The sequence below is a fragment of the Pelmatolapia mariae genome, linkage group LG3_W (assembly GCF_036321145.2).
Source record: "Pelmatolapia mariae isolate MD_Pm_ZW linkage group LG3_W, Pm_UMD_F_2, whole genome shotgun sequence".
Classification (NCBI taxonomy): Eukaryota; Metazoa; Chordata; class Actinopteri; order Cichliformes; family Cichlidae; genus Pelmatolapia; species Pelmatolapia mariae.
Window position 1 is genome coordinate 1,441,412 of NC_086229.1, and position 12,934 is coordinate 1,454,345.

Below are 12,934 nucleotides of genomic sequence, written 5' to 3' on the forward strand. Positions count from 1 at the left end.
ATTCAGAGAAACAAGCAAAGACACCAAGCCCTCCAGCCTACAGCCCATCAAAATCAAACTTGGAACTTATACAGGGGATCCTGTTAAGGTGATAAGGTCAAATATAAGCAGCAGGAAAAATATCTGCCCCCGGTGGTCGAAGGGGATGACCCCAGCTTGCTAGGTCGAGCTTGGCTCGAGGAAATTAAATTGGACTGGAGTGAAGTGAAAAACCATCGTAACAATAGAAAGCTGCACCAGGTCAAAGCAACTGAAAAAACACTACAGCAAGTGTTAAGTAAACATGAGGATGTATTCAAAAAGGAGTTGGGCACCCTGAAAGGTATGAAAGCTGCTATTCATGTGAAAAGTGTTGCCACCGCACGCTTCTTGCGTCCATGTTCTGTCCCCTTTGCTATGCGAGCAAAAGTCAATGAGGAAATAAAAGAAGGCATCATCTCGCCAGTGAAATATGCTGAATGGGCAGCACCAGTAATGCCACTTCTGAAGCCCACAGGGACCATAAGACTGTGTGCGGATTACAAGCTTACTGTAAATACAGTGGCTTCACTGGAGCGGTATCCAATACCCAGAATGGAGGACCTGTTTGCCACACTATCTGGGGGTAAGCAGTTCTCAAAAGTAGACATGAGCCACGCTTACCAGCAAATCCTCTTGGATGACGAATCGAAAAAGTATATCACAGTAAACACATCCAGGGGGCTGTTCACGTATAACAGACTGCCTTTTGGAGTGGCCTCTGCTCCAGCAATATTCCAGAGGACCACGGAAAGCCTTTTGAAGGGGATACCTCAGGTAGCCGTGTATTTAGATGACATCTTGGTGACTGGGGTGGATGAGGTAAGCCATCTACAGAACCTGGATGAGGTGCTGACCCGGTTGGAGGAGGCCGGGTTGAGGTTAAAGAGGTGCAAGTGTGCCTTCATGCAAGAGAAAGGGGCACATAGTGGATGCCCAGGGGCTCCACCCAGTGGAAAAGAAAGTTAAAGCAATCATGGACGCACCTACCCCCACAAATGTCACTGAATCAAAAGGATACTTAGGGTTGCTAAATGACTACAACAAGTTCCTTCCAAACCTGGCAACCCTGTTGGCACCCCTACATGAACGTTTGAGACATGAGGTACGCTGGACATGGCAAAAGAGACAAGAGGAAGCATTCCAGAAATCCAAGAACCTGTTGAACTCAGCAGAGGTGTTAGTTCATTATTCTGCTGACCGTGAGTTGGTTCTCTCATGTGATGCATCCCCATACGGCGTAGGCACCGTATTGTCACATAAGATGGAGGATGGTAGCGAGAGACCTTTGGGGTTCATGTCACGCACACTCTCTCCTGCTGAGAAAAAGTATTCTCAGTTTGACAAAGAAGGCTTAGCTGTGATATTTGGCATCGAGAAATCTCACAAATACTTGTATGGCCGAGTTTTCACGATTTACACAGATCATAAACCTCCGATCTCACTGTTCAATGAAAAGAAGCCTATACCTCAGATGGGCTCACCAAGAGTACAAAGATGGGCCGTGACATTGAGTGCTTACGAGTACAACATCAGGTACAAGCCAGGAAAACACCATGAAAACGCGGATGCACTCAGCCGTTTGCCGGCACCAGACTCATACAGGCAGATCGAAGATGAAAGGCTTGGCAAGGTCTTATGTAGGGTGGCCAGGGATGGATGAGACCATTGAAAGAGAAGTGCAGGCATGTGAGGAATGTCATAAACACCACAAGTCACCACCCACAGCACCATTACACCCGTGGGAGTGGCCGAAGTCACCATGGTCCAGGATCCATGTGGACTATGCGGGGCCTTTCCTTGGGAAGATGTTTCTAATCATTGTGGATGCTCATTCCAAGTGGATGGACGTTTACCCTGTGAAATTCTCTACATCACAGGTGACTATAGAGAAACTGCGACAGAGTTTCAGTGTGTTTGGACTACCTAAAATGCTAGTTTCAGACAATGGAACATGTTTCACAAGTGCTGAATTTGAGTCATTCATGAAGCAGAATGGAATTGACCATGTGAGGTCAGCACCTTTCCACCCTTCTTCAAATGGGCTGGCTGAGAGGGCGGTCCAGACCTTTAAGGAGGGGATGAAGAAAGTCAAAGGTGATACCTTGCAAACCAGACTGTCCAGATTCCTGTTCAGTTATCACATCACACTGCATGCCACTACTGGTTTATAACCTGCAGACTTGATGATGTCACGGAAGCTCAGATCAGTTTTGGACTTGCTCATGCCTGATGTGAAAACAAAGCACAAACAACTGAAACAGAAAGAAAATCATGACACCAAGAAAAGACTAAGAAGTTTCACACTTGGAGACAAGGTGTTCATCAGAAACTAGTCCTTTGGCCCAAAGTGGATTCCCGCAGTCATTGTGAGAGCATCGGGTCCAGTGTCTTACATTGTTACCATTGGATCAGGTCAAACTGTGAAGCGGCACGTGGATCAGGTGAGAGCAAGAGTGGCTGACACTGTTCCCAGTACACTGGACAGGGAGGTGGAGCCATTTCATGACACAGAAGCAGTTCCTGAGCGCTGCTTGCCATCAGAGTTAGACACATCGCCGCAACCGCCATCATCGCAGTTGCCTCATGCTCCGGAGACTCCCGCTCCAGGAAACTCCTCAGTGGCACTAGTGTTGTGACGTTCTCAGAGAGAGAGATGTCCACCAGAGACTTTAAAGGACTTTGTTAGATAGAGTGAGATCTTCCAGAAATAGACCAACAATGCGCTTTGATCTCACAGGAAGGACATTCCTTCCTAGTTAGCAAAAACCAAAAACAAACCCAAAACCCATTAAAACATATGTAGAGTTGTATGGCTACCCTAGTTATATGTTGATTGCTTGTTAAGCATTCTTTAGATAAGCAGTTATTTATTAGTCAAGGGAGTTGTTGACTTAAGGGGGGAGGAGATGTGGTATCGCTAGAAATTAGTTGTTTATATAAATATTATTGGCATGCATAATAGTTATTATATATAGAGATACATACATCCTAAGTTCCTGTTATTCATATCAAGAAACAGATAGAATGAGTGTGTTGTTACAATGGTAATGCCAGGAGAGGCAGTATATTATTACATTACATTAATGTTGTAAGAAAGTGGAAGAAGTGAGTGTCCTGTAGGAGGCAGTGAAACGGACACTGATGCTCTGAACATGTGCTGAAAAGAAGGTTCAGTAAACAAGTTGCAACGATACTCCTGTGTAAGGTTCACTTATTTCATTGTTATTTTTTGAAGAGGCAACAAGTACTTAGCGGCAAAACTTGTGCTGGCAAGTTTGGCTCAGATGTGTCTTGTAGCTGACAACAAGTTTTGCACACATCCATGGGGGGATTTTTTCCCACTTCTCTTTGCAGATCCTCTCCAAGTCAATAATGTTTCATGGCTGATGTTTGACCACTTGAGCCTTCAGCTCCCTCCACAGATTTTCTGTGGGATTAAGGTCTGGAGACTGACTCTGCCACTCCAAGACCTTAATATGCTTCTTTTTGAGCCAATCCTTCGTTGCCTTGGCAGTGTGTTTTGGATCACTGTAATGCAGCAATGCGCACCCATCACTCACTTTTACTTTGTGGACCAGAGAAGCAGATGATTAACTTCTGAGAGAGGAACTGTGGTACTGCATGAGGAAGTCTGTGTGGGTGGTGCAGGACATCTACGAGGACAGAGAGAGGTGTGTGGGAGGAGCGACAGGTGGTTTTAAGGTGGGGTGGGATCATATCAGTTATCTGCTCTGAGCTCCTTCTTCTCTGCAGAGGTGATGGACAGAATGACAGATGAGGTCGGGCAGGAGTCTGTGTGGACTCTGATGTTTGCAGACGACACTGTGATCTGTAGAGAGAGTAGGGAGCAGGTGGAGGAGAGCATGGAGAGGTGGAGGTATGCTGTGGAGAGAATAGGAATGAAAGTTAGTAGAAGCAAGACAAAATACATGTGTGTGGATGAGAGAGAGAGACGGGTGGGGAGGTGGTCATGAAGGAGCAGAAATACCTGAGGTTAACCATCAGAACAGAGATAAAGAAGACAGCACAGGCAGGGTGGAGTAGGTGGAGTCCATCAGAGGGACAGCTTAGACTCAGACAGGCTGACACATTTGCACATGTGCCGAGGACGTCTGCTTCTACTGAGTCGGTCACTTCTGTTGACTCAGTCGGCTCCTCTTTACCTGTTTAGTTCATCTGTGAACCATCAGGAAACACTTTGAAACTTTACCTGGTGGTGTGAAGCATTTGGGTCCCGAGTCTCTCAGCTAGTTGCAAAATCACAGCACCCACCTGCTTTATATTTTTCTCCTCAGTTTCCCAGCATGCCTCAGGTATGGAGGTGAAGGTGTATGATGGGGTGGAGTCTGTCCTGCTGCCCTGTCAGTTACCAGCTGATGTTTCCAGTGACTTCTTAGCAGCAGTGTGGGACCGTGAGGAGCTCAAGGACCCAACAGTCCACGTGCGTCTGCAGAGTGGTGATGATTTTAAAGATCAGAACGTTCGTTACACCAACCGAACATCAATGAGAGCTGACGCTCTGCAGACTGGAGACCTCAGCCTCACTCTGAGGAACCCCACAGTCTCTGACAGTGGAAACTATACCTGCAACACCCGAGTATTTAGAGGAAATCAGAGCCAGATTGATATCCAACTGAAAGTCACAGGTCAGTGTTGCAGACAGAGATCACCGTCCTCATGAATACTGTTATAATTTCAGTAAAATTTGTGTTTGTGCTACAGAACCTCCTGCAGTCTGGCCCATAGTTCTCTCAGCTGTCCAGGTTCCTGTGGTTCTCCTGGCTGCTGGCTTTGGTGTCTTCATGTATCATAGATATAAAATGATGAAGAGCAGAAAAGGTATATAAGTGTATATGACTGTGTGTGTGTTCCTCAATAAATAAAAGCAACAGCAATCGTCTCCCCATCACAACATGAACATGACACCCACAGTCACAGTGATATAGACAGAGACTTGGTTATAATAGAAACAAGTGTTGGTACCCTGGAGACTGATGCTGCTCTCTCAAGGAAACAGCACAAAGAGGAGGACCCAATACTTAAACTACTCACAGGATAGCTGTTACCCCCCATTCTAGTGCATCTACTGGTGACCATCTGTAGGTCAATATGATTGAACTATAATTTCATATAAAATACAATAAAGTTCCCTTTAGTTCCAGGCCAGTCAAGCCCTTAATCACAGGCTGCAGAAGACCTCAAAATGTATTCCTCCAGCTCAGATGGAGTTATAGAGCTAACAATGTTTGAATGCACTCCCACATGCCTTACCCACCTGATCAGTGCTATACGTTTTATACACACCAGGTCATATTAACTCATTATACAAATGAACTAACATGATGATTTGACTCCACAGCAGCTGGTAAATAAAAGAAGCTGCTCATGTAGAATCACAGATCCTCATCAAAACCAGCTCCCACTCCCATTCAGGGGAAACATGAGTCTGTCCAGCTGTTTCCAGCTGTGTCAGAGTGAATGCTGCACACACGCAGTTCAGCTCCAAGTCAGAGACACACTGAAAACTGATGGTTACACAGCAGAGGAGATGATGGAGGATCTCACTCACTGATGTCATGTTCTGCTCTGTTCTTCTCTCAGTCTATCCAGTGGAGATGGTTGAGGTGAAACAGGGGGAGGAGTCTGTCCAGCTGTCCTTTCAGATCACAGAAGAAAAAAATGTTCCTCTGGACGTCAAAGTGGAGTGGAGACATCAAAACACGATGGTCCATGTGTATAAGAATGGTGGTAATCAGTCTCTATTAAAGGACCAGAATCACAGAGACCGCACAGAGATGAATGAAGACCCTCTGAGAATTAAAGACTTCAGTCTGAAACTGAAAGACCCCCAACTTAGTGATCGTGGAGTCTACACCTGCACTGTCTATGACAGAAATGCAGACATCCTGCTACAGAAAGTAGTGACTCTTAGTGTCAGAGGTGAGTGTAACAGCTGTTTGTCCACAGTGTTAATCCCAGATGTGTAAACCTTTGAGTGTGTCCAGCTGTTTCCAGCCATGTGAGAATAAAAGCTGTACATCTGTTTGTGCAGCCTCACACATCAGCACACAAGCAGTTCAGCTCCAAGTCAGAGAAACACTGAAAACAGGAGCTGCTGGTTACACAGCAGAGGAGATGATGGAGGATCAACCTCACTGATGTCTGTTTGTCTGTAAACCTCTGTTCTCCTCTTAGTTCCCGAGGTGGTGGAAGTAGTTAAAGGGATGCAGTCTGTCATTCTGCCATTTACAACTGAAGTCCTGAAGCTTCAGGATGTCACCGTGGAGTGGAAACACGAAGACAAGAAAGTCCATGTGCGTCAGAATGGCCAAAACCAGTCTCACGATCAGGAGGTGAATCAAGAGCCACTGACAAATGGAAACCTGCAACACACTGATGATGGTACCTACACCTGCACTGTCTACAGTGAGGGTGAAGAAATCCTGCTACAGAAAGTCGTGTCGATCACAGTCAGAGGTGAGAATAAATGTGTCAGAGTGCAGAAAGTAGCAAAAAGTAAAGCAGCTGTTTGTGCAGCATCACGGATCAGACTCAGAATACTAATATCTAATATTTGGAGTCTTCCTACACCCCCGTTCTCTGCGGCCTGCTGGAGCAGGGGGGCTAGGAGGAGGAGTTGGCCGTCCGACTGGGGTCTGGTGTATGGGGCCTCCCTGCTGCTGCGGAGTCAGGGCGGTCTGCTTCTCCCCACCGCAGGGAAAAGGGTTACACCACCTGAGTCTGGGTGCAGTTTCCCCCTCCAGGGGCAAGGGTACCTAGACTCGGGGCTTAGAGTACGCTTGGGGAGTGTGATTGTGTGTACAGCGTCTCTCTATGTCTGTCTCCACGTTGGGTGAGTGTTGAGCAATTGTATATGAGAGCATGAGGGTGGGAATAGATGTTTGTATCTGTGTGTGCCTGTTTGTCTGTGTCTATATGTCAGGTTGGGTATCAGACGCCACCTCTCTGGGGACATCTCAGGACCTCCAAGGTTTGGAGGCCCATCTCCCCCCACCACTTCCCCTGCCGGTGGCGGACGCCCTCAGACATCGGTGCGTTGGTGGTTCTCTGTCTCCGGGGGTGGGCGCCCAGGTACCCACCGGCTCACTCCTTGGCGGCTGCTTATTGGGGCCTGGAGCCTGGGGCTCGCTCGGGCCACTTTGGGGATGGGGTGCCCTCGGCCTCACGGCCCGGGGCTCGGCCACTCAGGCACAGCTGGCTGCCGGCGGAGCTCACGGGCACGTCACTGCAACCCCCCCTGGCTTCTGCTCCGCGGCTGCTGAGTGACCCCTCATCTGGGACTCTCCTCAGCTCTTTCTGGGATAGTGGCGCAGCTGCCCCTCTGTTGGTCTTCCTTGGTCTCTTGTGTTCTGGGGGCCTCTGGATGTCTGGAGTCTTGATCTCCTCCATACCTGCTTCATGCCCTGGAGGTCGGGGCAGTGGCCCCCCACACCCTCTAGCAGATCATTACATGAAGGAACCTTTTAAAACAAGCGCGTTCATGCTCACAGGTGTACACACGGGTGATCACACACACAAATTACACCCTTTTTGGCTCCTACCTCAAAGCACACTGTGCGCTGTCGATCTCACGTGCTGCACAATAATGTTTAATATTTAGTATTTACTGTCATATTCCCATATATCATTGTGATCTTGTTTATTACTCTCGTTTTCTTCTGCTTGCTTTCTTTTTTCTTTCTCAACAGGTGATCCAGGTGATCGATATATGTATTTTTTGTCTGCTTATTCTGTTGGTTTTTGTTTTTTGCCCTTTTTCCCCGTCCCTCTTCTCAGGTTTTTTTTCTTTCCCTCTTTCTTTCTCCACATTCTCTCCTCCAGTCAAGTCTGTCCCGTATTCAGCAAGTGAAAATAAAATAAACAATAAAAAGTTGAATCAAATGGACCATTACGGCAAGGCTGGGATGGTCCATTTGGTAAAGTAAATCCGTTGGGCATCTTTCTTCGCCTTTAGACAATAATTCTGATGGCAAAAGAACCAAACGGGACAGGTTAAAAAAAAAAAAAAAAAAAAAAAAAAAAAAGAATACTAATATCCCCGTTGAAGTTACCGTATTTTGCAGATCATAAGGTGCATTAAGCAATACAAAACAGTCACTGTCAAACTTAATTCAACTCAGTCAGAGTATCTCTCAACATTGTTAACATTGCATAAAATACTGAACAATACACTAACTTTTTCAGTTCATTCCGCTTCCACAAATCCTTCAAATTCTTCATCTTCAGTGTCGGAGTTTAACAGTTGGGCGATTTTGGCATCAAGCATGCCCAGCTCACACTCATCTTTATCTGAGTTGGTCGGTTGGTGCTAAGCCCTGTGACAGACTGGTGACCTGTCCAGGGTGTACCCCGCCTCTCGCCCTCTGACAGCTGGGATAGGCTCCAGCACCCCAACGCCACTTGAGACTGATGTCTTAGCCCAAGCATCCGTGATCCATTGGTGTAACTCGCCCGTCCATCCAGCCCTTTGGGTTAGTCTTGAAGAATGCGGGGAACTTTTCTTTTGGCAAAGATTTCCTCTTGAAAATGACCATGGGTGGTAATTTTGGCCATTAGAATGGCAACCGCGAACTACAGTGAAGGATGACTTCTCCTATCTTGTGGTGAGTATAGACACCGTACTGGTCCCTGTTTTCTTGACAGTACAGTAAATGGGGATTTCAAAGGTGAGGCGACCTCATCCATGTTGGTGATGTGTTCTGGCCAGATCGTCTTTTTAGTGATCTTATTCTTGCAGTAGGTGCGAAAAATGGCCAGCTTTTCTTTGTAATCCGTAAGCAATTGTTTCGAGATGGTAGTTCTTGTGCAGATTGAGAGATTTTGCCTTTTCATAAAACAGAAGCACCAAGAAGGTCTTCCTTGAAAGACGTTGATCTATGTCACGCACTACTGTTGTTGCCTTGAGTCGAATAGAGACCGTAGAGATGCTTCTACCTGCTGTTCTTTGTTCAATAACCCACTGTTCAATTATGTCCTCTAACTGTGGCTGTCGCAACTTCTTCCCTCTAAGACTTAATTTGGTCTTCTTTATTGGAGCACGCCATCTTCTTGCTTCCTCCACTTCCGTACCATTGATTCATTGATACTGAATTCTCTCACAGCTGCTCTATTCCCATGTTCTAGAGCGTAACTTATTGTCTTGATGTTGAAATCTGCTTTGTAAGCATATCTCTTAGCAGGTGATTTTGGGCTCCTTATACACACACAATATGGTAATATTATGTTGAAGTACAGTTAATATTACTCTGCGAGGCTCCTCACTAAGGAAGCCACAATTCTACAAGAATCCATCAAGTGGTGAAGTTTTGTAGCTTATCCGTCGGAACACCAAGGCGATCCCAGGCCAGCCGAGAGATATGATCTCTCCCGCGTGTCTTGGGTCTGCCTAGGGGCCTCCTCCTGCTGGGATATGCTCAGACACCTCACCCAGGAGGCATCCTCGTCAGATGTCCAAACCACATCAACTGGTTCCTTTCGATATTGAAGAGTCCCTCTCAAATGACCGAGCTCCTCATCCTAATTCTAAAGGAGAACCCAAAGACCCTTCAAAGAAAACAAATTTCTGCCACTTGTATCCGTGACCTCATTCTTTTGGTCACCACCCAGAGGAGGGTAGGAATATCGATTAACCAGTAAATCCACAGCTTCAAGTTTACGGTCAGCTTGCTTTTCAGCACGTGTCTGTTTCACTCCAGACTTCACCCCAATCTAGCTAACAAGCTTGCCCTCCACCTTCCTCTCACTCATGATAAAGATTCTGACATATTTGAATTGCTCCACTTGGGATAGTAACTCTTCTCTGACTCAGAGTGGGCACTCAACCCTTTTCCAGCTGAGAGCCATGGTTTTGGACTTGGAAGTGTTAAATGTCATTGTTTGCCAGAACCACTAATCCTGCCAGTTTCTGTCAGCTGCATCTGAATTCTCACAAGCTAACCAAGCCCAATAAGTTTCCTTCTTAAGCCTGAAGATGGTGATCCAGCTAACCACCAGGTGATGATCAGCTTACTCAGCACCTCTCTTTAACCAAGTGTCTAAGACGCACAGCCACAGATCTGTTGATAAAATTACAAAATCAATCCTTGACGTGTGATCTAGAGTGACCTGATGCCATGTCTACTTATGAACACACTTATGCTTGAATACGGACAAGCTGTGGTTAGCAAGTCCAATAACAGAACTTCACTTGCATTCAGATCTGTTAGGCCGTTTGTCTCAATCACACACCTCCAGGTAATGTGGGTGTTGAGATGCCCCAGCAGCAGAAAAATGGAGTCCCTGGATGAGACACTTTCCAGCACCCCACTACACCCCAAGTGTGGGTACTCTGAACCGTCATTTGGGACATAGGCACAAATGACAGTCATGACCCATTTCCCAACCTAAAGGCACAGTGAGGCAATCCTCTCATTTGCCTGGGTAAACCCTCCAAAAAAGGCAGTTAACTGGGTGGGTACAATTATACCCACTCCTGCCCATCGCCTCTTATTGGAGGACAACTCCAGAGTGGAACAGAGTGCAGCCCCTCTCCAGGGGACTGGTTCCATAGCCTGAGTTATGCTGAGGTATTGGAACACCAGGACCACAGCCTCTGACTACCACCCTAGTGCAGTCAGCTTCTTTCATCTCATGGTCTGGGGTTGTCCAACTCTTTTTATTTGAGACTCTTTCATTGATGCCTGCCATTATAGACATTTAAAAACAATTCAGACTGCAGTACTTACAGTGAGCTTGCAGGGTGTGTGCTTGCCCAGCCTGACAGTTAATAAACTATGACAGTAAGAACTATGAATGGCTTTCATTGATGTCTCATTGTGTTTCTCTGTGCACCTCATGTTCTACTCTGTTCTGATCTCAGTGTACCCGGTGGAAATGGTGAATGCGACACAAGGAGAGAAGTCTATCCTGCTGCCTTTTAAAGTCACAGATCACCTTCCTCAGGATGTCAAAGTTGAGTGGAGACTCATTAACCCTGAAGACCGAATGGTCTACGTGTATCAAAGGAGTAAAAATGAGTCTCCCTCATGGGACCATGTATACAGAGGTCGTGCAGAGATAACTGAAGATCCACTGACAACTAAAGACCTCAGTCTGACCCTGAAAGACCTCCGCCTCACTGACAGTGGAGTCTACACCTGCACCGTGTATAACAAGGATGGACACATGCTGCTACAGAAAGTAGTGACTCTCAGTGTCAGAGGTGAGAGTAACAGCTGTTTGCCCACATTAACTAAAAACAGGAGTAAAGGGTTAGGGTTAGAGATGATGGAGGATCACGCTCACTCACTGATGTCTGCACACCTAATTTTGACCTCTGTTTTCATCTCAGACTATCCACTGGAGATGGTGGAAGTGACACAGGGAGAGGCGTCTGTCCTGCTGCCCTTTAAAATCACAGAAGACCTCCTTGAGGACATCAAAGTAGAGTGGAAACATCAAAATATCATCGTCCATGTGTATCAGAATAGCCAAAACCAGTCTCTCTTAATGGACGAGGATTATAAAGGCCGCACAGAGATGAATGAAGAGCCTCTGAAAAATAAAGACCTCAGCTTGACCCTGAAAGGCCTCCAACTTAGTGACCGTGGTGGCTACACCTGCACCGTCTACAACAAAGATGGCAGCATCCTGCTACAGAAAGTAGTGGCACTCAGTGTCAGAGGTGAGTGTAACAGCTGTTTGTCCACAATAACTTAAAACAGGAGTAAATAGCTGCTGGTTACACAGCAGAGGAGATGATGGATGATGATGGTCTGTCTGTCTGTTCTCCTCTCAGGATACCAGACAGAGATGGTGGAGGTGATGGAGGGAGAGAGGTCTGTCCTGCTGCCTTTTAAAATCACAGGTGACCTTCCACGTGACATCAAAGCAGAGTGGAGACTCACTCACCCTGAAGAAAAGATGGTCCATGTGTATGAGAGTGGAAACAACCTCTCAGATGAAGACGACCAGGAGCAGGTTTACAGTAGCCGCACAGAGATGAATGAAGATCCAGTGACTACTAAAGACCTCAGTCTGACCCTGAAAGACCTCCACCTCACTGACAGTGGAGTCTACACCTGCACCGTCTACAACAAGTATGGATACAAGCTGCTACAGAAATCAGTGACTCTCAGTGTCAGAGGTAAGAGTAACATCTGCTTGTCCAAAATAAGTGAGAATGAAATCACTGTTATCTGTCTTTCAGTGTGATCCTGATGTGCTCTGTTCTTTCCTCAGATAGAAAGTCTGACATTAAGGTTGAAGATGGGGGACACATCTGATACAGGTCAGTAAACACATCATAAACCCACTCAGAGTCCTGTGCAGTTTGCAGGAGTTGGGCTCCTATGACTTCCATATGTAAAAAGATCAGCAGCCCCGTGTCTGGTTATTGGCCACGCCCTGACCCCACAAATACATCATCTCTGACCACCTTATTTAGACGATAACTTGCCAGGACAGTGGACCTTCATTCTCCACCATTAGATTTTACATGATGTTACTGTGAACCAGCAAAGCCAGTAGCAATGCTGTTTCATAAGTGTCAAAGCTGCATCACACAGATTCTTCTCCTGGTTCCTTCAGACAAAGTTATATAAACTGGCTCCTGTTGTTAATCCAATGATCTGCTTTACAAACACAACTGGATCAAATTCTGATTCCTAAAGTTTTTCACATCTTTCTTTAAAAACTGTTTCCTGTTGTTTGTTTGGGGAAAATGCAGTTTGTCTCAGTGATGTCATGTAATGAGCTCCGAGTCGCAGTAACACACTTTTACCACTAGGACAGAATCACTCCATGTTCATGAAGCCTGGCAGCTCTGATCACTGTCACTGATTGGTTCTTACAGTCCTGATGATCAATATTTACAATCTTTTAGAAAAAAAACATGTTCAGAGTCACATGATAT

General features: G+C 46.2%; 1 protein-coding gene across 1 annotated transcript in view; it reads left to right on the top strand.

Annotated features, from left to right (window-relative positions):
* Positions 1–11,906: 11,906 nt before the first annotated feature.
* The window catches only part of LOC134615614 (NLR family CARD domain-containing protein 3-like), a 182,888-nt gene continuing 181,860 nt past the window's right edge, over positions 11,907–12,934 (top strand). The window contains exon 1 of the mRNA XM_063460173.2: positions 11,907–12,157. Within this exon, the coding sequence (XP_063316243.2) occupies positions 11,944–12,157 (214 nt within the window). The 5' untranslated portion in view covers positions 11,907–11,943. The remainder of the gene's footprint in view (positions 12,158–12,934) is intronic.